The 27,365-nt window shown below is 52.9% G+C and overlaps 1 protein-coding gene across 1 annotated transcript in view; it reads left to right on the forward strand.

The window, feature by feature from the left end:
* Prex1 (phosphatidylinositol-3,4,5-trisphosphate dependent Rac exchange factor 1) overlaps positions 1 to 27,365 on the forward strand; it is a 152,957-nt gene that overhangs the window by 57,947 nt on the left and 67,645 nt on the right. Inside the window, exons 2-5 of the mRNA XM_021186170.3 lie at positions 8,869 to 8,940; positions 11,073 to 11,195; positions 17,396 to 17,500; positions 22,228 to 22,329. Coding sequence (XP_021041829.1) covers positions 8,869 to 8,940; positions 11,073 to 11,195; positions 17,396 to 17,500; positions 22,228 to 22,329 — 402 coding nt within the window. The remainder of the gene's footprint in view (positions 1 to 8,868; positions 8,941 to 11,072; positions 11,196 to 17,395; positions 17,501 to 22,227; positions 22,330 to 27,365) is intronic.

Here is a 27,365-nt window from a genome sequence, read left to right on the forward strand (position 1 = left end):
AGAGGTGGTGGGGCAGGTGTTTCAGACCGGAAGGGTTAGGAAAGCCGAGGGCCTCTGCCCCAGAGTGCCCTTTCCCCCAGATACTTGCAGAGCTCCCTATCTGTCACAGTCCTTGCTCAAACACCAGCCCCTCAGACAGCCTGTCTCTCATCTGAGCAACCTTCGGCTCCCACAGCCAGCCCACTGGTTCCAGGAAGTCTTGGTAGTGAGCGGTCACCTTTACTAAAACGACAGCGTTGAGTCAGAGGTGCTGGGTGTTTCCCAAGGCCGGGGGTGGGGACAGTCTGCTCGGCATGGGCAGGGGGTGGCAGGTGGCTTTGTTGTTGATGACAGGCCACACTGTCCTCTGTCCCTTCAGGAGACTCGGGGAGATACAGGTATTTAAGTTCAGGCTAGAAAACACAGACTTCAAAAGGGACCACTAATCCAGGCCTGGTGGTATGGGCCGATTATCCCTGCTATTTGAGAGTCTGAGGCAGGAGAATTATAAGTTCTAAGCCTGTGTGTTCTACACACGGTAAGTTCAAGGGTAGCCTAGGCAACCTGATGAAACCTTGCTGTATCAGTTACCTAACTGTTGCTATGGCAACGTACCATGATAGCAGCAACCTTAAGGAAGGGAAATACTCAGGCTCACAGTTCCAGGGTACAGTCAGTCATGGCGGAGAGGGCGTGGCGGCAGAGGCATGAGGCAGCCATTCACGTTGCGTCTGTTGTCAGGACACTTGGAGAGGAACTCTGCCCTCAGCATGCTTTCTCCTTTTTATGCAGTCTGAGACCCCCAGCCTGTGGGATGGTGCCTGTCCCCCACATTCAGGATGGGTCTTCCCACCTCACCCTAACCTAACATAATCCCTCACTGGGCGTGCTTAGCGACTTGTCTCCTGAGGTGACTCTAGATCTTGTCAAGTTGACAATAATAGTATATATCTATGGCCATACCACCCTGAACATGCCCGATCTCGTCTGATCTCGGAAGCTAAGCAGGGTCGGGCCTGGTTAGTACTTGGATGGGAGACAGTGATAGTATAGTAGTCTTACATTGCCACAAGACAAGAACTGAACTGAGAGCCTGGCATGTAGCTCATTGGTAGAGCACTTACTTGTCTGGTGTGCTGAGGTCCTGGGCTCAGTCTCTTAACACTGCATACAAGCCCAGGCCCACACAAGTACAAACAGGATGGGGTGCGTGTGGCCATGCTGGTGGTATGGTCACGCTGGGTGTCTGTCTCCTTAGTGGTGGCTGACATGTGTCCGAAGCTTTCTCAGGAAGCACGGTGCCTGAAGCCTGTGGACATCCAGCTCCCATTCCCAGAGACCCCTGTAGTCTGCAGATGGGGTTATGATGGGGCTAGATGCTCGCCTACGGTCTCGAGTATGAGTATTTTATGTGCCTGCATCACTCCTGTGTATCACATGCGTTACGTGATGGCCTCTGACGTGCTCCCTGCAGGCAGAGCACTCACTCTTTGATTCATAGAGGAGGAAACTGAGGCCTGGGTGGGGGTAGTCACTGCTCATCCTCATCCCATCCCCCACCCCCACCCCACCCCCTCTTGGTCAATGGCAGAGCTAGACCTTTACAGCCCGCTCTACACTGTTAGTGTTTGTTCCTGGCCCTGCCAGGCCCTTTTCACGCATGTGTGAGGCCCAGGTAATTTATTGAGCTAAAACTGAGACGTGGCCCGTGTGCCCCCCACTCAATGACAGGCCTTCCTCCCCCCCTCCCCGGCCCTGGTCATTGCCCTGGCTAAGGGGTCATCAGTGGCTCTTCTCCAGGTCATTAAATGGACTTCTGTATCATGAACTTGTCATTGCATGGCTGTCCTGGGCTGGGGTGGGGGAAGGAGGCGTCACTCTCCCATGACTGATGGGATAGCATGTCATTTGTGGAAGCAAGATCTTTGTGCTCTGCCTGAGGCTCCTGATCCCTGAAGGATCCAAACCAGGTTTGTAAGCCGGTGGGATATAGGACTGGGGTCTTTGCAGGGCTTTCTGGGTGCTTAGGGGGACCTCCCCATGCCTGGCTGTGGGGGGGTTGCTGGGAACAGGCTATGGTGTCTTATAGGGCTGGTTTATTATTGTTAAAGGCGTGGCTTATTCTGACTTTGTGGCCAGGGTGCTGCTGGTCCATGATCCTCTGCAGATCACAGTGGGGATTGAGTCCCATGGGCATCCTGCTTTTTGTACTTGGTGTGATCTGGGGGTGCCTCCACCATCCCTCTCAGGTTTCACCATATGTCGAGTGAGGTCACCCCAGCTGAGGTGTGGGTGTCCCTGGGGACAGCAGTCCCTGTCCCCGAGCCGCTCAGATTGCCATTGTCTCTCTCCAGGAATGAGTGCAGCGCTCTGCTCTGTTCTGCATCTCCAGGGAGAGCTGTATCCTCCCCAAGCTGCGACTGTGGTTCCAGACAGATGGCCTGGGTCTCCAGGCAGCTGCCGGCTGCTTAAAAAGCCAGGGCCATCTGTGGCCCACAGTTACTCACTTGAGATGCACATTTGGGCTGGGATTCTCCATATCAGGCCAGACCACCACATCCTAGTTCTGTGGCTCTAAGTGAACACTTCAGAGTGGGGCATCCCTGTCCTGTAAAATGGGCACACAGGAGAGGGCCTCCCTCCTGGAGCTGCAGGGTTCAGAGGTATGTTGCTCTTGATGGCAAAGCCCTGAAGTTCCAGCTGCTTAGGAGGCTGAGGCAGGAGGATCGCTTGAGCCCAGGAGTTATTTTTGTTTATTTGTTTGTTTTTTTCCAAGACAGGGTTTCTCTGTATAGCCCTGGCTATCCTGGAACTCACTCTGTAGACCAGGCTGGCCTTGAACTCAGAAATTCGTCTGTCTCTGCCTCCCAAGTGCTGGGATTAAAGGCATGTGCCACCACTGCCCAGCGAGTCCAGGAGTTTGAAGTCAACCCATGTAACAAAGAGAGACCCAAGAACTGCTCTCAAAAGAAAAGCAAAAATAAAATCAGAACAAATCGAAAAGCTCCCAGCTCTCTCAGTTGTTTCTCACCCTCCCTCCCAGGCCTCCTCAGGCCACACTAGGGGCTAGGCACACTGCAGGCAGACAGCCACTGATGAGCCTGTGCCTGTGTCTCCCTCAAGTGAAGGAACATGGAGCACAGGTGCTCTGTGATAGCCTCAGGCAGGGGAGGACAGGCTTGAAGGAAGCTGTGAAGCTGGGGCTGAGTGGGTGGCCTGTGGGCAGTGCGGGTGGCCTGTGGGCAATGCAGTCTCATTTTCCCAGGGTCCTGTGCACCGGTCAGGCTTCTGTCTGGGCTGTGATGGGTGCCTTCTCTGAGAAAGACTCTTTGGGCCCTGCAGCAGTGGCAGACATCTATCTTCCTGCTGGGTACAGCTATGGGGACCCTGAAAACATGTGTACTGTGTGTCCCAGTGGTCCATGGTGCTTCTGTCCCTGTTCAGGTTTGTGATCTGTGGTTTTGGGTTGGGTGTCATGCTGGCTCTTTGTCCCTGGGGCTTAGTCTACCTCATCTGTAGAATGGACAGACAGGAATGCCTCCCTTGTAATCGGAGGCCTTGGTGTGTGAACCATGGAGAGCCTATGAACTTCTTCTTCCTCCTCCTCTTCCTCCTCTTCCTCCTCTTCCTCCTCCTCCTCTCCTTGCCCCCTTCCTCCTCTTCCTCCTCCCCCCTTCTCCCCCTCTTGTGTGGAGTCAGAAGAGCGCTCTCCCACTGCTTGATCCTGGCTCAGTAGGTCTACCTGATGGTCATTAGTCAGGAGTCTGTGTCCCTAATCTTTGTCTAGCCAGTTCCCCCTGGAGCAGGTTGCACACCTGAGTCAGGCAGCCTCTCTGTCCCCAAAGGGACTCACACACCAGAGCCTGGCAGGTGGAGCCACTCTGAGAACCTTGGGGATGTGCTCTTGGCAAGGGGACACTTGACCCTGGTACAGTATTGGTGGCGTGGCAGTCACTCATGTTTGTGATTAGACCAGGAAGGGAGCAGCAGGAGGCCCCAGTAAGCACACATGACTCATTCAGAGAAGTGGGCTGGCTAGGAAGGCACACCGGAACGCTTGGGCGTGTGGGGAGAGACAGCTGTGGCACGAGTCACCTTGTGGAGTCACCTACACCTCGTGCCATGTGGCGGGGTGGACCCTTACCTTCTGGGCAATAGGACAAGAGGTGGAGGCTCTAGGAAGCAGGGCTCTTGATACACAAGTATTCAAGGTCCCTAGAGCTATGGCAGAGCAGGAAAAATAGGTGATTGATTAGTGATGTTTGCTACAGCCACAGGAAGGCAGGCGATAGATAGACTGTGTGCTTACTGTCTCCAGCAAGCGATTCCAGCACCTCCTGCTGCCCTGGAGTGTGACCTGCTCAGGCTCTTCATCTGTCTGAGGGCCAGCTCCTGCCAGCTAGGGCTGACACCTGTTCCCAGTCTGCCCTGCACGTCGAGGAGGCCTCTGGGCCCAGAGATGTCACCTGACATTGCTTATGGCACCTATGTGCATGGGCAGGGACTGAAGAGCGTGGTGTCTGTGTGACAGGTGCCTGGTAGCACCTATAGGCACTCATTCACTTCTGCAGCAGGTCCATGCTTTGCTGCTCTGGGACCCCATGTTCTCAGTCACTCATGACTGCAGCTCAGACCAGGATGTATATTGTTCCCAGTGCCCCAGGTCCCTAAGTACAGTTGGTTGGCCTGTTCCACCACACCTGGCTCCGTGGTTGGCCTTTCAAGAGTCCTTGCCTGGCTAGAGTTTGTTTGCCCAAGCCATGGAGTGATGGGCTTACTGTTTCCTGCATCCTCGATGTATGACATAATTGCTCTTATTACTGGGATGAGGGAACTTGATGGAGGCTGAGGGACTGGGTGGTCCAGCAGTGAACAGGGCCCCGGGGAGCCACAGGTAGCATCGCAGGATGGTGTCTTGTTTCAGGGAAGTCTCTTAAGTGTTCTGCTGCCAGCAGGCCCTGGACAGAGTCACTTAGAGGGTCCCTCAGCAGCCCCACAGTACAGATGATACTGGCACCTGCAGGGTGGAGGCCGCTGTGGGGCTGCTGTGTCTGCATCCAGAACCCCTCCTGGCACATTCTTTCCAGGTCACGAGCTGTTCTTGGTGCCCATGGCTCGTCATGTTGGCTTGTGTGCATGTCCTCTGTGGGTGGCCCGAGCCTCTCATTGTCCCTGCACAATAGCAGTAGCCCAGCTCGTGTGAAGAAACCAGGACAGGAAGTTGCATCTAGGTCAGCCCAGTGGTACTCAAGCTTCCTGCCCGACCGCCCGGGCGCCTGTGCTGGGCGGGGCCACCTTTGTCTGCCTGTCTGGGTGGCTGGAAACGGGCACCCCAGGCCTAGCTGCTCTATCCTCTAGGAAACTTTGCTCCCAGCCATTCCTACTGCGTCCTTTTAAAAAGCAAGTTCAACTGTCCCAGGGGCTTGAGTTGAGGCTCCTTCCCTGTGTCAGGGCCCTCTTGGCTATGTTTGACTTTCCAGTGTCTGTGGTGGACCACATTCTGCTCTTGGCCATGAGGGTCCAACTGTAAGAAGAGATGTGATGTCCCTCCTTACTGACTTACTGTCAGTATCCTGTTACATTGACAAGACACACACACACACAAACACATATACACATGTGCACACATGTACACACATGCATGCACATACACCAACACACACATATACATTGATACACACACACACACACAGGCGCATACACATGCTCACACAGACATACACACTGATATACATCACACAGATATATATACACACACATATACACACACACATAAATACACACCACACACATAATACCCACTACGCACACACTCACACATATACACACTGATACACACACACACAGAAACACATATACACAGATATGTGCACACACACACTGACATATACTGATGCACACACACTCTCACACATAGATACATACTGATACACAGCATACACACACACACACACACACACTGATACATTCACATGCATACACACGGATACACACATACTCAGACACACTCTGATCCCCATATTTGGGGAAAGTAAACTAAGATTCAGAGAAGCTGGTTCGCTTTCCTGAGGTCACACAGCGGGATAGAGGAAGAGCTGTGGTTTAAACCAATACCCAGTGGTTTCCAAACTTGACCTCTGTAGAGATTAAGATTCCTAGCCTCACTCCTGTTTTTATCATAGCGGTTTGACTCTTAAAAGCTGGTGTATGTTGTTTGAGCTAATTTTTAAAAAATAATTCAAACTCAGGGGGCAGGGAAGGCTTCTTGGAAGAGGCGAGTAGTGCTTAAGGCCTGAAAATAAGATGGGACTGGCTCAGGGCAGAATCAGAGGGGAAACATGGCGACAGGAAGAGCATATGCAAAGGTCCTGGGGCAGGCTTGAGAGTATGGTTCCAGTGTGGGAGGATGGAGTGACATGGGAGACTGGATTTTAAAACAAACAAACAAAAACCCAAGGGTATTGGATGCTTTTCTTCTGCTGGAGACACAAGACTCAACCAGAGTTACTTAAAGCAGGAGGAGTTTGCTGCGGTTCACAGTGCAGTCATCATGCTGCGCACATGCCTGCGTGCGTGCGTGTGTGCGTGTGTGTGTGTATGTGTGTGTGTGTGTGAGAGAGAGAGAGAGAGAGAGAGAGAGATGGCAGGAGGAGTCTCTGTGTGTGTGTGTGTGTGTGTGTGTGTGATGGCGGGAGGAGTCTGTGCAGCCCATCATGGGGGAGGGGGTAGGATGGGGGTTGGGATGTGAGAGGAGTGTAAGGACTGGTCGCACTGTACCTGATGTGAGGAAGGAGAGAGAGAGGAGAGAGGGGCTGGTGCTCAGCTGGCTTTCTGCTTGTTACTCAGTCCAGCACCACAGCCCATGAATGGTGTTGCCCACGGTGATTTTAAGTTAAAATCTCAATCTCTCAATCTCTCTCTCTCTCTCTCTCTCTCTCTCAAGCATATTGTATTTACATTTGTGTTTTGCCTCCATGCATGTCTGTGTGAGGGTGTCAGATCCCCTCCACCAGAATTACAGACTCTGAGTTCCTCGTGGGTGCTAGGATTTGAACCCCAGGCCCTCTGGAAGAACAGCCAGTGCTGTTAACCAATAAGCCATCTCTCCAGCCCCTTAAGTCAAGATCTTAAGCTTCATAACGGGGAGGCATGGAGAATTAAGTGGAACATTGACTGGATTGCACATCTTAAGGGATCTTGAAGGGTGAAGAGGCTGAACTCTCAGGAGGCAGAGGTGTCATTGACCAGGCAGTCTGGGACTCTGGGGGACCATGGGGAGCTAGGACTGAGAGCACCGTGGTTAGGGGGCATACGGGCCTGGTAGATGGGGGGTTTCTTGATGTCTGTACTCCCTGGGCCAGGTGGACTAGTAAACCAGGCTCACCAGTAAAGTGATAGCATTCAAGTCCATCACTACCCATGGTCACCTGGGGCTTGTAGGCGGAGACAAGGGGGCCTGGCCGAGTGTACCAGCCTGTGCTGTTGCATGGAGATATTTGGGGATACTGTGGGTGTCAGTCCAGGTGACAGAAAAAGATCTGACAGTAGACTTGAAGGGCCAGCAACCCCTCTGCCACCTGCTTCTGCCTCCCCCACACCAGCACACTCTCTGCCTTCTCCCTGAAACATCTCCTTAGATGAGTGTGATAGGATAGAACACTTGAATTAACCCAGGGTAGGGAGATCACACTCAGTCCCCTTGGGTCCTTGCTATAACCACATGCGAGACAGGTTGCTAGCTGACTGGTCCCCTGTGCTGGGACAGGCCCATGGGCTTATTTTCTCACGGGTCTCTATGTGACCAGTGCCCAGTTAACCTGGGCCAGACTTGCTTCACATTCTGAGCTGGAAGTCTTTGTGGGAGACTGGCTTCAGTTTCCCTTAGGTACTGGCTTGGGTCTCTCTCTTTCCCTCCGTGCCCTTTGCATTTTAGGCCACCTCTGCAGCTTCCCCTCTGCCCGCTCTGCCCGCTCGGCCCCACCCAAGCTCTCCAGCCACCATCACATCCCCTCTGTATGCTGTATGTCCTCCACTCTTGCTCTGGACCCCTGACATCTACTCTCTCCTAATATGAGGATCTCTCTCTAGCACTCCGAAGGACATAGCTATAATCCCAGCCCAGGGATTGGAGGCAGGACTGAGTTTCAGGCCAGGCAAAAAATATAAGGAAGGATGGAAGGGAGGGAGGAAGGAATAGTGACTTGGGAGGCGGGTGAATGCCCCTAATTTTGGTTTTCCTCAAAAAGGAGGGGTGATCTAGAGATGCAGCCCAGTGGTAGGGTACCTGTCTGGCATGCACAAGAGCCTGGAATTTCATCCCAGCACTCCCAAAAACCTATCATCCTATCTGGTGACATTGGCTGGCCATCTTCTTACCTGGCCCCACATGCAAGGGGACAGGTGAGCGTCTCTGCACCCATGTGGGTGCTAAGTTGGCTCGGTGTGGGCAGAGCTGGGGCACAGAAGAGATGAGTCCTGTTCGTCACAGTTTGTGGATTTCTCTTTTGAGTCGTATAAATGTCTTAAAGCTTAAAAGGAAAACACCAGGGAAAGGTGGCCGCTGTTGCAATGGTCTGGGAGGTGTTTGGGTGAGGAGTCTGAGTGTGTTTCTTTGGGTTGCAGATTCCTGGGGGCCCCGGGCTCCGTGTGGTTAGCTCCACACAGGGTCAGGCATTGTAGATGCTCTGTGAGCCTTTGGCTGAGCAAGCAGTTGGGGGCAGGCAGCCCAGGAAAATAGTCTGTCAGCAAGGGAGCTTTTAAGTCCTTGCCCCTGTACCTGACTGTGCAACCTTTCAGGTCCTGGCCAGCATTTGAACCCCTGTCCTGCTGGCAGGGGCGACCAGGATGGGAGATGCGGCCACTCATCTCTGCTTGTTTTTGTTTCCGTAGGCCTTCCTACAGCGGATCCGGCAGAATGTGGCCGACTCTGTGGAGAAGGGCCTCACAGAAGAGAATGTCAAGGTGAGTACTCCTGTTGCTGCTTTCTGCTGTTTCCTGTTTCTCCTGCTGCTGCTGTTGCTGCTGCTGCTGGCCCTACTTCTTCTAGGTGGCTCTGAACTCACTCCCTAATACTGCCTGCATCTGGCCCCCAGCCTGCTCTCAGCAGCCCTGGCACTGCCTGCCTCCCCCCGGGAGGGGGGGAAGGGAGGCTGTGCCCCAGGCCCCATTCTCCAGTTCAGCCTCAGTGTGGCCATTCTGCCTTCTCTCTTCCTCCTGCCCAGCTTGGTGCCTCTGTTCTGGGAGCCTGATGTCTCCTGCTGCCTGCCTACTCCTGCAGTGGGCATGGGTTATCAAGACAGGCCCACGAGTCATTGGGCCAGCTTCATTCTGGCTGGCGCTGGGGAGTCTGGACGGTATCAATGGACCGTCTGTGTGCCTCTAAGGCCCATGCTGGCCAGCACTCTGACCTCATGTTTCTAAAAACCTTTGACTTTGTGCTCTGATTGGCCTGGTCCAGGGAAATGGATGTGAGGGGATATGCATATCTGAAGTACTCAACATTTACCATACATGTGGTCATATATGTGGTCAAGGATGGCCCCCCACCCAGTGTCCTGGCTTGTGTCAGTCACATGCATGTTTGTAATTCTAAGCCCACTCTTTCGCTCTGTTGGAAGGCAGCGCCACTACACAGCGGGTCCTGTGGTATGGGATGGCGGGGATGGTGAAAATATGCTTCTTTGCTGGAACCTATGTGCTTGCTTCATTCATTCATTCAACAGATAATTACTGAGCACCTATAATTCATTATATTGATTTATTACACAGTTAGAGCTTAGAAGCCCTTATTTATCACTTAAAGTTAAGCCTTGTTAGTTTTTAAGAAATTGCCTTTTTGTCGGGTCTCAACCTCCATCCAACAAGGGATTGGAGTCCTGAGGGTGTGGTCGTACCACACCTGGGTTCTCTGTGAAGACAGGGAGCATCCATGGCCTGCCTACCGCCTCTCCCAGCTTGACGTTGTCTGCCCCCATCTCCTCCAGTTGTGAAACTTCACTACTTTGATTGTTTTCGTCTTTTTTTGTTTGTTTGTTTTTCGAGACAGGGTTTCTCTGTGTAGCCCTGGCTATCCTGGAACTTACTCTGTAGACCAGGCTGGCCTCAAACTCAGAGATCCACCTGCCTCTGTCCCCCCAAGCACAGGGTTCAAAAGTGTACATTGCCACGCCCAGTCCTGTTTCTGTCTGTCCTTACACTTTATGACAATGAGCTCTCTTCTGTCTGGTGTCTTTTGTCATCCTACATCTGTGGGATTTGTTTGTATTAAAGTGCGCAGTCCTGGCCCGTGCTTCTCCCTGACTCTGTAATATACCACACAGGGGCCACACCACAGTCTATTGTCCTGTGAATGAATATTTGAGCCATTTCTGCTTTGGCCCTGTTCTCATTTCTGAGTATGCCTTTTTGGTGCGCATTGCTTGTTGCTTTTGGGTGCACACTCAAGGGACAGACAGTATTGGAGCCCTTTCACAAAGTCAGTACAATGGCTAGGCCCAGCCCATACTGTTACCTTCAGTATAACCAGGTTCAACCTCGCAAGCTGAAGTAGGCGGAATGGAAGGCGAACAGAGGTGACAAGCAGCCCCACTGGGGAAGAGGAGGGAGTGGGCTTCTGGGTGCTCTAGGCCCGGCAGGAACTGAGGAGTAGGCTCTGGGCCCTGGCCCTCCCCTTTCACCTCGCACTGTTGTGGGAACAGGGCCATGTGAGTTTGCTTATTGGTGCACTTTGCCCTGTGGCCGCGTCCACCTGGGGCTTCCGAGTGGCTGTGTTTGCATACAAGGTGATGCTCTGATACTCTGCATTAGAGCTGGCTGGGATGTCAACTCTTGCCCTTTGAGCCTCCGGTTCTCAGGGGTAAATCGGGGGCGAGGAATGGCTTCTTGCTTGTGGAGATTGAATGAGTGTGGCAATCCAGCCACGGTCTGCCACTGGCCTGCACACCTGCTGCTGGTGGGACGGCAGCCAACAGCAGTGGCCTGGCCCAGGGGAACCTCACCCTTTGATGCCTGCTCATGCTCCCTGGGGTGCAGCTCTTCTGGGAATGGCCCTGCTCCGTGCTACTGACTGACTCTGGCCTTTTGGTCCGTTCTAGGTCCTCTTCTCCAACATTGAGGACATCTTGGAAGTCCATAAGGATTTTCTGGCTGCCCTGGAGTACTGCTTACACCCCGAACCTCAGTCTCAGCATGAACTTGGGAATGTTTTCTTGAAATTTGTAAGTATGGGGCCCGCCGAGAGATGGGTCCGTGGGTGAGGATAAGGACCGGAGTTTGAGCCTTCAGTCAGCACTGCCTCTGTCGTGGTCTTTGTGTGCCCACTCCTGTGGTCTGGTTCTCCCAACCACCTCCCAAGAGTCTGTGGGGCATGGTCTTGTACATAGATCCCTGGCCTCAGCCTGCTAGGTCTCATTCTAGGCTCTTGGCGACTTACTCTGAGCCCCTGGGCCTCAGTAGTCCCTGTTCTTCCACCCTGGCGGAAGAGTTTGGAAACCATCTCCTCTGAGCTGCTAGAGACCCCCTAGAAACACAAACTTGTTTGCTTCTCTCTTCTTCTAGAATTCTCATGGCTCCACTCCACCAGAGGGGGGGAAAAAGTCCCCACACCCCTGCAGGCCTGCCACTTCCTGGAACACAACCCCTCGTCCAGCCACACCAGTCCCTGTGTTGGTCTAGAAAAGCCATTCTCAACGTGTGGGTGGTAACCCAAAGAATAACTCTTTCACAGGGGTCACCTAAGACTATTGGAAAACACAGATATTTACTTATGATTCATAACAGGAGCAAAATAACAGTATGAAGTCGCAACAAAGATAACTTTATGGTTGGGAGTCACCACAACATGGGGAGCTGTAAAGGGTCACAGCATGAGGACTGTTAAGAACCTAGAACATTCTAAGTTGTCCCCTTGGCAGGCCTCCCTTTATAATACTGGTCACATGGGAGTAGAGACCTTATGGCTTGATGGTCTGTCCCTATGGGGCAGGTGAGATGGCACAGCAGATTAAAACACTTGCTGTGGGGCCTGGTAACTGTCAGTTGGTCCCCAGGATCCATGTGGTGGAAGGAGGGACCTGACTCCAGCAAATTGTTTTCTGAGCTCCCCAGACATGCTATGGTACTCTCATGCCCAGACAAATACATAAGAATTCTCCTCTTCCTCCTCTTCTTCCTCCTCCTCCTCCTCCTTTTGTATTTTCTTTTTTTCTCTTTTTTTATTAGATATTTTCTTTATTTACATTTCCAATGTTATCTCCTTTCCTGCTTTCCCCTCTGAAAATTCCCTCCCCCTTCATTTTCCTTTTTGAGATAGGATCTCACTGTGTAGCTCTTCCTGGCTGGAATGCACTCTGTATCTCAGGCTGGTTTTGAACTCAGTGATCTGTCCACTTTAGCCTCCTAAGTGCTGGGATTGAAGGTGTGGACCACCACACCCAGCTATACATACAATTTATTAAAAAAATAAAAATTTAAAAAAAAGGAGAAAAGAAAAGAAGAGATTAGCCCACGATCATCTGCCCACCCCATGGGCCAGCAAATGGCAGCAGGATAAGCCCAAGATTGTGCCAACAGATCTAGACCTAGAAACGGCCACCCAGAGCTCTTCAGGTTTCAGATTCATGCTCTGAGGCTGAGGCCTCTGCTGCATCTGCCTGCTGGCTGGGGTTACTGTGAAGTCCTTTAAAATTATTTCATCTCAATACATGAATAAATATACTTAGCAAGGTGTGTGGTGTCCTTGTTGGAGGGGACAGTGCCCCTGCAGACAGAAGGTGCTCAGCGGCACTGTGTGTACTGGGAAGCGCCTGTTCACGCATCCTACCAGATACTCACCACCTGCCTCAGGCCAAGGCCACCCGAAGGTTCTGTGTGAGGTGCAGGGTCTGTAATCTCAGTGTCTAGGAGGCTGAGGTAGGGGGAGTGGGAAGTTCTTGGCCAGCCTGGGCTACTTAGACTGTGCCTCGGAAAGTAGAGGGAGTGGGATGGAGGAGACACCGGCATTACCCACACACCTGACGGAACCCCTCCTCCAGGCAGTGCCAGCATCGGAGAAAGCAGCCTCCAGGCTGCCCGGGATGAGTCAGTGTTTTTAATTTCAAATCATGTTTTAATTTAAAATGGAGCTCCATCACCCTCTCTGCCCCCGGTGCTCAGGGAGGGAGGACGTGAGTCACCGTGGCTCGGGAGTTTTACAGTAGCTGGAGGCAGGTGTGCAGGTGGCTTCATGGGGGTGGGGCAGCTGGTGAGGTTGATCTGTCTGGTCCCAGCTGGGAGGGTGGCAGAATGCGGGTGGCCTTGGGGCCTGTGCACAGTGGCAGCGAAGAGGTCCCACCTTGGTGCAGGCAGCCAGTCTCTTAGACCTGGGGCTCTTAGCAGGGATTCGGTTGCCAGTGTGAAGGAATGGTGCCATTACTGGTGGTCCCACAGGATCAACACGGTGTCCACTCTAGCCCAAAGGCCAACTCCAGCGTTGTTCCTCATCCTTATGCCTCTGGAGACGCCAGGCAGCATCTAGGCTGAGGGAGTAGGAATGGACAAGGCTACCCATCCCCTGCCACCTACTCAGTCTTTAGAAAGAACCCACACCCCGCAAGCTAACCACTATTTATTGAATTTACATAATCAAGCTCCAAGTGTCCTCTTTCCTGTTCAGGGTGCTGTTCTAAGTGTTCCACGCACACCAACTCCATATATACTAAAACTGCAGGGTGGCTAGGGATGTACCACGCACCTGTCTTCCCAACACTGGGAAAGCTGAGGTAGATTACCTCAAGTACAAGGCCAACCTGGTCTTCGAAGTGAGTAAGGCTAGCCTGGGCTAAAGAGTGGGCCCCTATGTCTCAAAACTTGACAGTAGCCTTTAAAGGTAGTTAATGTCACCACCTAGTTTACAAATGGGGAAACTGAGACTCAGAGAGACTAAGTTATAGTTTGAGTTTAAGTAACAAGTCAATATCACAACTGGGATTAGGCCTGAGACATTCTGACACTGGAATCTGTCACCATCGAAAGTGACACTGACTCCTGAAGTACAGGAGGAGTCTGAGTGCCAGGCACGATGGTGTGAGTTTGCAGCAGTAGGCAGGGCAGCCCTACTTCCTTCTGCTGGCACCCTATCAGGTCATTGGCATGAAGAGCGACAGAGATCAATTCAGATGGCTGTGTAGATGGTAGATATGAGATGTTGGGGTCATCAGGTGACTAGGACCCTTCTGGGGGCCACTCAGGGTCAGCCTCAGTGGATCTCATAAACAGGAACACAGGACGTAAGAGTGGCTTTTCAGGTAAGTATCTACATATAGTGACTCATGCAGTATTAGGGATGTGCACTGTATAGTGGCCAGTTGTGCATGTGAAGTTGGTGTTTATATGGGCACCCTGAGTGGCCCTCTTCCGGGATGGAAGTAGGGCACCCTTGAGGGAAGGTGTTCTGGTTGACCAAAGGCAGAGGGAGGCCCTAATGCTGCCATTTAGCAAGCTGTGGGGGAGAGATGGAATGACATGGGACCAGGCCCTGTGGGGCTTCTAGCCGAGGCCAGGACGTTGGGTTTTGTTCTGAGAGTTGTGGTTAGCTCAGGGGTGGTGAGTTTGAGTCCTGAGGAGGCTTTCTGCTTACAGAATGTGTGAAGAGGTGACAGGTTGGGGACCCTTGCAGGTGCCGCTGGCCTTCTCCATCTTTATGACCCAGCTGCTCCCTGCCCTTCTCCAGGCCCTTCTTCCTGGCTGTGGTTTGGAGCTGATGGTACCTCCTCTGGGGTATTCTCATAGCTGTGACAATGTGCCTGGCTCCCCCGGTGGCTGGATCTTTCTCTTAGCCCGCTGCTATATGTCCCCGTCCACTGCATCTGTGTGTACTGCCATGTGTCTGTTCATTCTTTCCTGGCAGAGAAGGCTTAGCTCCTCTGCCCCTTGGGAAGAAACAAGCCACACATGGAGACTTGATCCTTCAAGCAAGGTTTCTGAATCTGCAGACCAAGGCTTGGGCTGGGGCCTGAGCACCTTGATGTGAGGACAGTGGGTGACTGAGCTTGCTGGGTTTATGGAGGGGAGCATGGCTGCTGTCTTATCTTAGTCAGTGTTCTAGCTCTGAAGAGACCCATGACCACGGCAACTCTTACAGAAGAAGGTGTTCAATTGGGGCTGGCTTACAGTCTCAGAGGTTTAATCTATTTCCATTATGGCGGCAAGCATGGAAGCATGCGGGCAGACGTGGGGCTGGAGAAGGAGCTGAGAGTTCTACATCCAGATCCACAGCCAGCAGGAAGGGAGCAACACAGGGGCTGGCTTATGCTCTTGAAACCTAAGAGCCCATCCCTGGCAACACACTTCCTTCAACAAGGCCGCACCTCCTAACCCTTTCAAGTAGTGCCACTCAGTGGTGATTAAATATTCAAATCTTGTGAGCCTGTGGGAGGCCATTCTTAGTCAAACCACCACAGTGCTACTGGCTACTCCTACCAGCTCCAGGCAGCAAGTTTGAGGCCTCCTCTTCTGGAAGGCTGAGGCAGGGGTGACCTTGTAGACCATCAGATGTAGAATATCCTCCGGTCCTTCCCTCTCTGCGCCTGTGGCAGACATTATTAATTAATCACAGTTGTTCTATCTCTTGAATCCTTAGGGGTCCTCAGAGTGCTTGCCAGCAAGCTCTAGTTTCGTTGCCATTGGCTGGGGTTGGCATGTCTTCTGGCCTGGCTCCTTGTAGGTGTAGGTGTGGCAGGGAGGTGTTACTTCACTATATTTGAGCCTTGTGCTTTGCATTTTCTTCTTGGAATATGATGGGTTGCACCCAGTCGGCACCTCTTGGCCAGCCCTGTTCTTTACAGTTTTAAATTTCTTATTTCTAAGTGTGTGTGGTGATTCATTCTCTGTGTAGCACATGAGAGCCACACTCATCCAGATCCCCCAAAGCTGAAACTACAGGTGGCTGTGAGCATTTGGTTCCACAGTCTCCAAAAACACCAGCCAGAGACCAAGCATCTAAACACACTATCCTGTCGGAGATATTTTCCATTAAACCTTCCTGACCCTTGCTTCTCAGTGGGCAACGTACGTTGCAGGTAGAGGTTGGGTTTCCTGAAATCCACGTAGTTCTGTGCACAGTAGCTGCTTTGAGTATGTAGCTTGACTGTTGTAATACCCAGATGGTCCGGGTTCACCCCATGATGTATGTACGAATGCATGCTGGGTAATCATGCCTTTTTTTTTTTTTTTTTATGTTTGTACTTTCCAAACAGTGTGTATTTATTGCTTGCTATCATGGCCATGCCTTGGAGGGCACCCGAGTGCCCGGCAGTATTTCCCACGTGCTAGGTTGTTCTCTGCCCACACAGGTGTTGGGAACCTGTTATTCATAGAAACCAAGGTTTATGGAAATGGAGCTCCCTGGCCAGGGTCCCTACTGCTCAGGCAGTGCGTGCTGAGTGTGCCTCGCTGGCCAGTGCTCAGCCCATTGCCTGGTGTGGCCATTAGCGCTTGCTGGCCATGGGTGCTGTTCCTCAGGATGTGTGCTCAGATCTGTGGAGCGCAGTGTGAATGTGGCAGGCTGGAGCTCCTGTTGATTGGAAACCCCCGTCCCTTCCTTCATTTCCCTTTTCTGTTTCCCTCCCAGGCGTCTGTGGAGGAAACGGTCCCCCTCTTGCTCCTTCTTTTGTCTCCCTCCCCCGTCTTCCTCCTCTGGCTTCCTCTTTCCTGTCCCCTCTGTAGGAAGCATGGACTGTGGAGCCGCTTTAGACACAGGATGAGCGCTTGCCCTGCAGACCCACCTTTTCCTTCCTTAGTTTCCTGGGGTCTCTGGTCCATCCTCCATCTGAGGTCTAGGCTCTGAAGGCCCCAGACCCTGAGAGGCCTCCTCAGGACATCCTGGTTTGGGGTTTGACCAAATCTGGGACCCTTTGGAGTGGGGAATGCTTAGCCGAAAGCTTCCTGCTGAGAGAGCTCTGTTTTGTCCAAGTCTGAAATATGACAGATGCATAGCGACCTGGTGACCTTCAGGTGACCCCTGGGCTGGAAGGAGTCCACTTTGGGGCTCAGAGTCACCCAGAGGTCAACAGAGGTAGCCTCCTGTTGCGGCAAATCCCTAACATTTATTAGCACCACCTTGGCTGTTGAGGACACTGAGGCATGGGGGTTTCCTGTGGGGACCTCAGATTCACAGCAGGAAATGCAGAGCTGGTGTCCAGGTCTGGGTCCCCTTGCTCAGCTCATGTCCGGGACGGGCTTCTCCCTATTCTCAGAAGGTCACAGGTCACACAGGCTGCCAGAGACAGACGGACCCGGGCCTGAAGCAGGTTAGAGCTTCTGGATCGCGCGAGGCCCGAGCCTGGATCCTCTGCAAGACAGACCCCAGGGATCCCCATCTGCCTTCTCTGCCTGCCTCTGCCTATGCCCAGCGGCTCACAGCTCTGCCCTTGTCTTGCAGAAGGACAAGTTCTGTGTGTACGAGGAGTACTGCAGCAACCACGAGAAGGCCCTGCGCCTGTTGGTGGAGCTCAACAAGGTCCCTGCTGTGCGTGCCTTCCTCCTGGTGAGTGCCCGCCCTGCCCACTCTGTCCATCTCTGACCTCCGGAGCAGCCCACCATTCCTATCTGGGGCTCTCCCTGGGCTATTTACAGAAACAGGCAGTGGCCAGGTTAGAGTCAGTTTCCAACTTCTGGCCTGAAGTCAAGGGAAGGGAAGGATCAGAGTGTATTCTGGGGATGGAACTCAGGTCCTCAGGCTGGTTACACGCCCTTCGCCTGCTGAGCCATCTCGCTTGCTCGTCTCCCACTTACTGATACAGATCTTATTCTGTAGCCCACACTGTGATAATTCCCACTTCAGCCTCTGTGGTGTTGGGGTAACAGATACGTGCCATAATGCTTGGTAGAGTGTAGGCTTTATTCTGGTCAGCCCTGTGACCATCTAAAATGTCTAAGAAGGCATTAGGGTACCACCCCATCCTTTGTCAACAGTAGATTTGAGGACTTCGTGATGCCAGATGTCTCTCAGGATCTGTGCTTGAAGGGAGCTTGTCAGGGCACCAGTCCTGGACTCTGACCTTTGAGTCCCTGCACATTTGGCCAGGGAAACCTCAGGGACACCATGGTCCATGCTGCCGTTTTCCCATGAGAATAGAGCTCTGGCTCATGGAATCGAATGGTTCAGTGGTGTAGCTGGGGAGGCTTTAGCCAGGCTCACAGGCATCTAACCTGCACCACAGCGTTCCCCCTACCCTCTACCCTCTGAGCCATCATTTCCACTCTGCACAGCCTCCTGCCAAGCATCCCCAGGCCTTTGATGCCAGCATCACACAGGATTCCCTCACTGGCACTCACTGGCATGTTCATACGCCTCCAGGGCCAGTGAGCATCCCAGGGTAGAGAATAGAATTGGCCCGCTCTTATCCCATTTTTGTCTCCACTCTGTTAAGCTTTCGTGGCCAGTTCTCCCTTACTCCTGCCGTCTGGACCTTTGAACTTTGCTCTTTGTTCTTGTGCTCATAAAACAGTCTGGGCAGAACACAAAGACAGGGAGGTCCCTCTGTCCTGGTCTCAGAGCAACATTGTCCTTCTCTAGTCCCTGCTGCCTAGGACCCACCCCTGGACTCTGCAGGGACCCTGGGGGCGGGGGGAGCAGGAAGAAGTCAGGGATATGAAGGGGGCACTATAAAGGAAGAGTCCCCCACTTCCTTCTCATGCAGGCACGCAGCCTTTCTGGTGGGCTGGGCTGCCACGCTCCAGTGGCAGCTGCCCGAGGGCTGTGTAGACAGGGCGGCGTGTGGGGTGTTGTACTGTACCATCTGTCTCCCTCCTGGCTGGCATCTCATAGCTTCTGGCCACCTGCAAAAGAGCTGTCATGGATGCCATGGGAGGTGACTGTGCTGGGAACAGACAAGCTGGCTCTCTGTTGGAGATGGCTGTTCACTTGCGGAAGGCCTCGGAGACTTTGGCTTTCAGTGTTTCTGTGTCTGTTAAATGGTCGATTCATGAGTTCAGTTGGTGGCTTTGTGTGGAGAGCCTGTCATCGTGAGAGGATCAGTATTGTGTAGGTACAGTAGTGGACAAAGCAGATGTCCCTGTCCTCATGGAGGCTGACCAGGTATACCTTAAAGATGTATTATGTAGCCTTAAGTTCTCTGAATGAGACATGGTGCTGAGGTTAGCAGGATCATACCACCCAGCTCATGGCCACTCTTAGACATTCCGGGGCACAGTCCAGGGAGTGGTGCTGCCCACCCCGGGCTGGGTCTTTCCACATCAATTTGCATAGCCAAGACGATCCCCCACAGACATGCCCATGGGCTGTTTGGATCTAGACAGTCTCCACAGGTGATTCTAGGCTGTGCCAAGTTGACAATTAGAAGTGTCATGAGACCCTACCAATGGACTGACTGGAGTAGTTTGTCCTCAGATGGTGGGGGAGCAGGCAGGCCAAGCAGGAATGCCCTTTTAGGTGAAAGCAAGGCGTGCAGAGGAGTCTGGAGCCTGGACTGCAGGAAGGAGCAGTGCTGGAGGAGGGAGCTGGAGGCTCTTCAGTCAAGGTGCTCTGTAAAGCCATGGGTCTAAGTGTGATCTATACCCAGAGAGTGAATGTGGATATCACAGGGCTAGGGTAGCCATGGGGCGGCACTCATCTGAGGGTCGTGTGTCAACAGGGGTTTTGAGGATTTCTGTCTCCAGGCCTGGAAGAGGCAGGAGAGCAGTGAACAGCCTGCGTGTTTGCTTGCTCTCCTTTCAAATGAAAGAGAGCCAGCCAGGGATGTAGCTCAGTTGGTAGAGCGCTCGCCCAGTGTGCGTTCATCCCCGAGTTCCCTACCTAGCACCACAGAAACTGGGCATATTGTTGGGTGCCTGTAATCCCAGGTCTCAGGAGGTGGGGACAGGAGAATCAGAAAGCTCACAGTGATCCCTTCCTGACAGTGAGTTCACAGCTTGCCTGGAGTACATGAGACCCTGTCGCAGAGAAGAAAAGGAAGAGCAAGACAATGTGGGTGTCGGAGCATTGGGACCGGTGGTGGCTGTGGTCATCCCGTTTGAATCTAAAGGGCTTCTGGCAAGTCCTCTCATCCTCAGCTCTCTGTTCTCCTTCGCCTGGAACTGACATCATCCAGGCAGCTTGTGGTGAGGACAAAGGCCCAAGTGTGCGCAGTGTGGGGTCTGGCATCACCCAAGCTGCCGCAGCCAGGACCCCTCGCCTGTGCCAGGGGCAGATGCAGAGGCTAAGGATGTGTGGGCAGCTACAGCCAGGATCCAGAATTGTGCCTCTCAGAGACGGGAGCCTGTGATGATGCCCAAAGGGCCGTTGGGCATCCCTGGTCCTAAGGACAACTCTGGGTGCGTAGTTACCCCATGGGAAGTAGGGGTGAGCAGGCACACTCGTTTCTGAGTGTTCTGTATGCCTGTATCTTCAACCATGCTGGAATCACGGTAAACCATAGGAGGAGGTCCTGTTTCCTGGGAGGCCAGGCTAATTTCTTTCTGCAGAGGGGGAAGGCTGAGGTGCTGGTGATGCTGTCTCTGTGTATATACGTTATACTTGGTACCAAGACTGCCAACCTCAGACGTGAAAGTCAGGCTTCCTCTATCTACAAGATGAGTTCTCATGTCTGAGCCCCTCATAAAGGGAAGGCATTGCCTGCGACATGGAATAAATTGCCTTCTGTGTTAGCACTAGGTGGAGGAGTCTTGAGAGGGACTGACGAGATAGTAAAGGAAGTCAGGACCAGAGTTTGACCCCTGAACCTGTGTGAAAAGCCAGGCATGGTGGTACGCACCTGTAATCTCAGTGCTGGAGGGCCGAGGCAGGTGGATCCCTGAGGCTCATTGGCCAGCCAGCCTCACGTAATTAGTGAGCTCCAGGCTCAGCCAGGTGTGATGGTGTGGGCCCTGAATCCTAGACTTTGGGAGGCAGAGGCAGAGGCAGAAGCAGATGGATCTCTGTAAGTTCAAGGCCAGTCTGGCCCAGAATAGCCAGGGGCACATAGTGAAATTCTGACTCAGAAATAAATAAGTAAATACAACAGAGGACAACTTGATGTTGACCCCTGGCCTCCATACCCACAAGCAGGAGCATGCACACCTGTAACTCCCCAAACCACTGTCTGTGGGCCAGGCCCAGGATGAGCAGAGGCCAAGGGCATTGCTGGGAGGCAGGGCTGCTGCTGCTGGTGGTGGTACTGGTACTAGGTAGCTCAGTCTACCCAGTAGTACTGAGCTGGGCTGGGTGTATATGGGGGCTCTGCTAACCACTGCAGAGCCGGCTTCTAGGCATCCCCAGGTCACCACATACCCTCGTTTTAGAAGTAAGATTCTCGGTTCCTAGCCTGTTGGAATCTGGGGTGACTGCTTAATGTTCGTTTTTTTCTTCGTACATTGCCATTTTGGGATAGAGGCACAGTTGAGAGTTCTTATTGGTCTTCTAGAGGACCAGGGCTTGGGACTCTCACTGCCTGTGATTCTAGGTCCAGGGGATCTGAGGTTCTTTTCTGGCCTCCGTGGCATCCACATGAGTATCATCATGCAGACAGACATAGATACACACGAAAATAAACAAACAGAATAGCAAAACCCAAACACTTGGGTTTCTTTTTCTTGACGCCTTTAAAAGGTTTATGAATGGGGTAGTCCTGTCCATAACTTTCTGTTTTTCTTTCTTGTTCCAGTAGGTTTGGGGGTTTTATCTGTGTTGCTGTATGTGACCCTGGTTCTCCCGTGTTCCCTGGTGTCTGGGGTGCAGATGTATGAATCTGCTACAAACCAATTTAAGCAAAAATGCTTTCCTTCTCTACTGAAGGTTATTCAGGGCTTCTCAGGTTTGGTCAGCCTAAATAAGGTTAGGTTGTTGGACTGTTTGCTCTCTCTGTCTCTCTGTTTCTGTCTCTGTCTCTCTCTGTGTCTCTGTCTCTGTGTGTGTGTGTGTGTGTGTGTGTGTGTGTGTGTGTGTGTGTGTGTGTGTGTGTGATTTCTCCGACCAGAATGGTGAAATTGTCTGTAAAACCTTCATTGTCAAAGTCTTGGATCTGCAGTTCTATGGTCCATCTTAACTGCTGAGGCACTGTGTGTGGGGTGACTCCGTGCAGCAACACCGGCTATGGCATGGGTGAGATCAGGCCCCAGGCCCCAGCATGCGGCACCCTAAAGGCTTTTGCAGAGTTTCAGAATTTGCCCCTCTCCTAGGGTCGCATAGCTGTGCCTGGGCACTATGTCCCGAGAGTTCCCACACTCCCGTGTCGTTCTTCAAGTCTATTAATGATGGTCTCATGTCCTTTGTAGAGCTGCATGCTTCTGGGGGGCCGGAAGACCACTGACATCCCTCTGGAGGGCTACCTGCTGTCCCCGATCCAGAGAATCTGCAAGTACCCGCTCCTGCTCAAGGTGAGACTCCTGTGGACCTGTCCCCAGGCAAAAATGGCGGGCTCTGCCGGCCTGCCACTGATAAGAGAAGCTGTTAGCTTTTAGGATCCGTGGTGTCTGGTGGCAGAGCTGGCCCTAGGCCAGGCTGCCCCAGCTTCTGCCTCTTTCTCTGCTGTTCTCCGGGCTTCCACAACCAACTTCATCTCTAGCGAGGCAGCAGATGGCTGTAGGCATCTGGACTCACACCCTGTCAAGTTTAAAGTCAGCAGAAGACAGTGAGTTTCTCTCTTGGAGTTCTGACGGACAGCCTGAGAGTCACTCGGGCTGTGGCCAGCCATCTGCGGCTGAGGGAACGGTGTATTCATAATGGTTTGGATTTGAGTCATGTGGTTTGACGTTAGCCAATCATGGGAAACTTTGGCTTAGCCCTTTGATCTTCTTCCAACCTCCTTAGACCATTGCTTTTACCTTGGTCATTAGCCACTGGGTAGTGCTATGCTCTGATTGGCTGAGATGGGACCCACGTTCTGCTCTAGTCCAATAGCAGTGTGCAGAGCAGGACTGTGTTCATATTGGCTGAGATCTGGGTCAGGTGCTCTGCTTCTGAACCTATTACTTTTTACTCAGACTTGAACCTTAAGCCAGTTACTGAAACCCATATGCCACAGCCCCAAGGAGGGACAGACAGGCTGGCACCAAAACCTGGACTCTTCTGGCGGGGCATGGGATGACTTGGAAAGCCACCCATGCACCTGCTGTCACCTTCCCTGCTAGCCACCTTGGCCTGGTCTTGCCCGAGCGGTCCAGGGCGGCTCTGACCCTTGACAGCTTCATCCTCAGCTTCAGAACCGACAGGCAGGCAGGTCCCAGGCTACGTGGATGGCCCTGTCCCCATCTGCTGCTTGGTTCTGCTTTCCCAGACTTTACGAATGGTGGCTGTTGGCTAGTGCCAACCCTGACTCTGTCCCGACGCCTGTCTGATGGCTGGCTTGTGGGGCTTCCTGCCGGCAGGCTAATCTAGCTGACTGTCCATGCCTTGTTCTTGAACCTGCTCGCAGGGACTGCTTCTGTCTTTGTTCCATGAACTGGAGGGAGGGTAAGAATGGTGCTGAGGGAAATCTCAAGATGAATGACCTTGAGTATCTAAGCTGACAGGATCCTGGAGCTGTCAGCACTGCTGGGGGCGTGATTCTTGTATGTGTGTGTTGGGGTATGTGTGTGTGTGGACACCGGAGGCCAATCTTGGGTGTATGTATTCTTCAGAGCCATCTATCTGTCTTTGAGATAGAACACCTTAGTGGGACCTGGACCTTAGCCTGCCTGGCTGTTGAGCTCCAGGAGCCTGTCTTCCTGTCTCTGTTTCCCCAGCACAGTGCTTACAACCGTGTGTCACCACACCTGGCCTTTATGTGAGTGCAGGGGACCCAGCTTGCATCCCGAGGTCAGATCCTTTTACTTCCACAGCAGGACTGAGCCATCTCTCCAGCCCACGCAGGGTGCTGTGCTAACACATGAAGCTGTGGGAGTGGGGCTCAGCTCTCCCTGTGCTTCCTCTGGCCATGGCTGCTTGGACCTCTGAAGGACTCCCCAGGAAGCTCAGCTGCATCCTCCTGTGACTTCAGTGAGGGCCCCGGGCAGTGGACAGACTGGGCTCTGAAGCTGCAGGCGGATCTGGCCATGGAGCCTAAGCTGTCCCTTGGAGGTGGTGCCCCTTGGTCTGTCCCCTACCCTTTTGTTTTGCATTCATACTAGTCCTTAGTAGAGAGAGAATGGGGAGACCAGGGCCAGATCCTCCAAGTAGTTTGCTCTTGTAACTCATGAGCTGAGAACTCGTGCTTCTGCAAGCTTTGAAACAGAGGGGGGAAAAAACCCTCAACCTCCCACCCCCAAGGCAAACCAAAGCGAGCAGGAGGATGTGCTGCTGATGGCAAGCCTGGCTGCCCACTCTCTGGCCCTGTCGAGCACCTCGGTGGTCCTGTGTTGGTGCTGGGCTTGGTAGTCCATGGCTGCCCACCCCTCAGTGGTCCTGCCTTAGTGCTGGGCTTGGTAGTCCACGGCTGCCTGTGTGAGCGAGAGTTGCAGCTGTGCAGTTTATTAGCGCCAGCTCTTGAGTCAGTCATGCTACTCCTTATGCCTCAGTTTCTCCTTTGTAGTGCAGAGCTTGTAACTATAGAGCTTCTCGGTTTGTTATGCAGTGAGGGCACATCCCTGCAGTGTAGTCAGGAGGGCAGGCGAGGCCTTAGGGACACAGAGAAGGGACATAAATGGCTGCTCTAAAGCACATGAGCTGCTGCTGCTGCTGCCTAGTCCCATTCTAGAGTCTTTTTATTTTTTTAAAGATTTATTTATTTATCATATGTAAGTACACTGTAGCTGTCTTCAGACATTCCAGAAGAGGGCGTCAGATCTCATTACGGATGGTTGTGAGCCACCATGTGGTTGCTGGGATTTGAACTCAGGACCTTTGGAAGAGCAGTCAGTGCTCTTACCCGCTGAGCCATCTTGCCAGCCCCGCCCCATTCTAGAGTCTTACCCCTGGCTCTGAAATCAGGGGTAAGAAGCAGCGGGCCTGGGAGCTCAGCTGTCCCCATGCTTGGGGGTGAAGTCTGTTGGCCTCGTCAGTTCCCTAAAGGAGGCCTGAGAACACCGATGGCTTCATGGCTTGGTGGTGTGTCTATGTTTCTGGGTTATAAGCCTTGATCATCTGACCCTTGAGAAAGAACCCTTATTTGCAGCCCCAGAGCTGAGCTGAACTGCTAACCCTTTGGTTTCTGGGTCTTGTCCAAGTCTGGGGTCATAGGAGCTTGCAAAAAAGCAGGTTCAGCGATACATGTCAGTAACCCGGGCAGGAAGACCTGTGTGGCTTCAAGAGCTTGGTGGACCTGGGGCCTGTTCCTTTTTCTCTAGAACCTGGGGTTTAGTCCCATAGGGCTCTTGCCCCAGGAAGATGGAGGCAACTGGGGCAAACCGCTGGCTGCCTCTGCAGGAAGCACCCACAGGAAGTGGTGGAGGTCTGGCCTTGTCCTCTTGACAGCTGTGCACATTGCTGCTCTCTCTTCTGCATGTATCGGGAGCCTGGGGACTGCTGGGGACCAGCCAGCAGGGCCTGAGATTCCTGTGGGGACATGCATGCTCCCTGACAGACAACTGCTCAGTGTCCCCGCTTTGGCTCCTGCCACTGGAACATTTGCATCAGCAAGCAGCAGGGCTGAGGGCCCTTTACACCCTCCTGGGAGGCCTGCTTTGCTCACAGTTTCCAGGGCATTCTAAAAGATGACCCTGCGAGTGCAGCAGCTGACTCCAACCCCAGCCTGTCCCCTCAGATGGCAAACATGTACCCACAGATGTCCTCCGTTTTGTGAGGCCCCTTGTTCCCGCTGAACTCCCGGTGGTACAGCCTGCAGGGTTGGGGAGCCTGGGGTGGGAGAAGAGTAGGCAAGAGTGAAAGCCTTTTGGGAACAGCCCCCAAAGCTGAACTTGAACACTGGCTAAGAATAGCCGGAACGTTCTATTTTGGCTCTTCAGCCCGGGCTCAGGATAGACAGTTGGCATTTTCAAGCTTTATTGAGTTTTCCGTCAATGTTTCCAGGGAGATGATTCAGAGTCGGGGTGACGACGCCTTGATATGTAGCAAGCTGGTCCCTAATGGGAACCCGGCCTGACACTGGACCTTTTGATTGTCTGCCGATGGTACCCGGCCCTTGCTGTGGCTCTCTCCTGTCCTGGCTGCTGACACAGCCTTGGATCCACAGCTGGAGTAACAGACTCCAACCTGAGCCTTCTGAGTCTCCCACTGATGGGTCTATAAGGATCTTGGTGTCACGGGTCTTATCCCTGTGTGTCTGGCTTTAGTCACTTGGTGTGATGTACTTCACACTGTGGCCTGGGTTTATACTTCCTTCCCTTTTCATGACTGAGTAGTACTCCCCTGTGAGCTGGCTGTGCTCCATTCACTGGCTGGTGGACATTTAGGAGCAACACTTCTATGATCATCCACAGCTCTTAACACCCCCGCTCCCCTGCATGCTGGCTCTCATCTTCCCCAGAATGGCTCCCCTCCTATCCTACCTCTGTCTCCATTCCAGGAATCAACACTTCATGCTGGTGGTCTCTCAGGCCAAGCCTTGTGTTATCTATGTCCCCCAACTTGCTCTCCCTCCACTTTCAGTTGGTGAAGAAGTCCTGTTGACTTCCCCGTGGAGCCTGCCCAGGGCTGGCTGCCTTGCCCAAGTTCCATCAGGTTTCCTTGCTTTCACCCCAGCCTCTGCCTCAGCCCCTGGCCCTCCTACTCTGAAAGCATCTCCCTGTGTTCTCATACAGTGCCTTCCATGGGGTGTGCCCAGATCACCCCTTCCAGGGCTTCATTCTGCTTTTGTCTTCTTTTAGCCTCGTGACTTCTTTTAGTTGGCTGTGTTTGCTTCCTCAGTGGGGATGGTGCTTACCACCCTGATTCTTTGCGTAGATTGAACAGTTTTGGGGGAGGGGGGACTTGCACTGACACCTGTGAGTGCCTGGATTGGACAGTGGAGCGGGGGGTGGGGGTGTGGGGGGGTTGTGCTGACACCCGAGCGTGTCACAGGCATGCCAGGGGAGGATTCTCTGATGCTGTTGTGGGATTTTTATTTCCTCCCAGCTCCCGCGAGGTGCCGCGAGACGCAACCGAAGCTCTGTGCCTCAGTGTCCTCGTGTTGGTAGTGTGTTATAGTTACTTTAAGTGGCCAGATAAAGAAGGAGTGGAAGGACCTCTGAGATCCTTCAGTGAACACAAGCTATCTTGATTGGCACAGTTCTGCTTCAACCCTGATTAGCCACACACTTAGTTTGGTCCATGTTTCACCCTCTTACAGTTGAGCTGTCTTTGTCCTTCAGCTTAAGAAACTTCAAGAAGCATCAGAAAGGCCATGTCTGCAGTCTGACATGATAGCATTATCCTAGCTCAGTTGCTTCTGTTTATTGTGCATACTGATGTGAACTCTGTCCATCTGTCTGTCTGTATATGTCTCTCTCTGCCTCTCTGCCTTTCCTGGGGATGGGACCCAGAGCCTGCTGTATCCTAG

The sequence above is a fragment of the Mus caroli genome, unplaced genomic scaffold, assembly GCF_978045245.1.
Source record: "Mus caroli unplaced genomic scaffold, Mus_caroli_1 scaffold_2, whole genome shotgun sequence".
In the NCBI taxonomy this organism is placed as follows: Eukaryota; Metazoa; Chordata; class Mammalia; order Rodentia; family Muridae; genus Mus; species Mus caroli.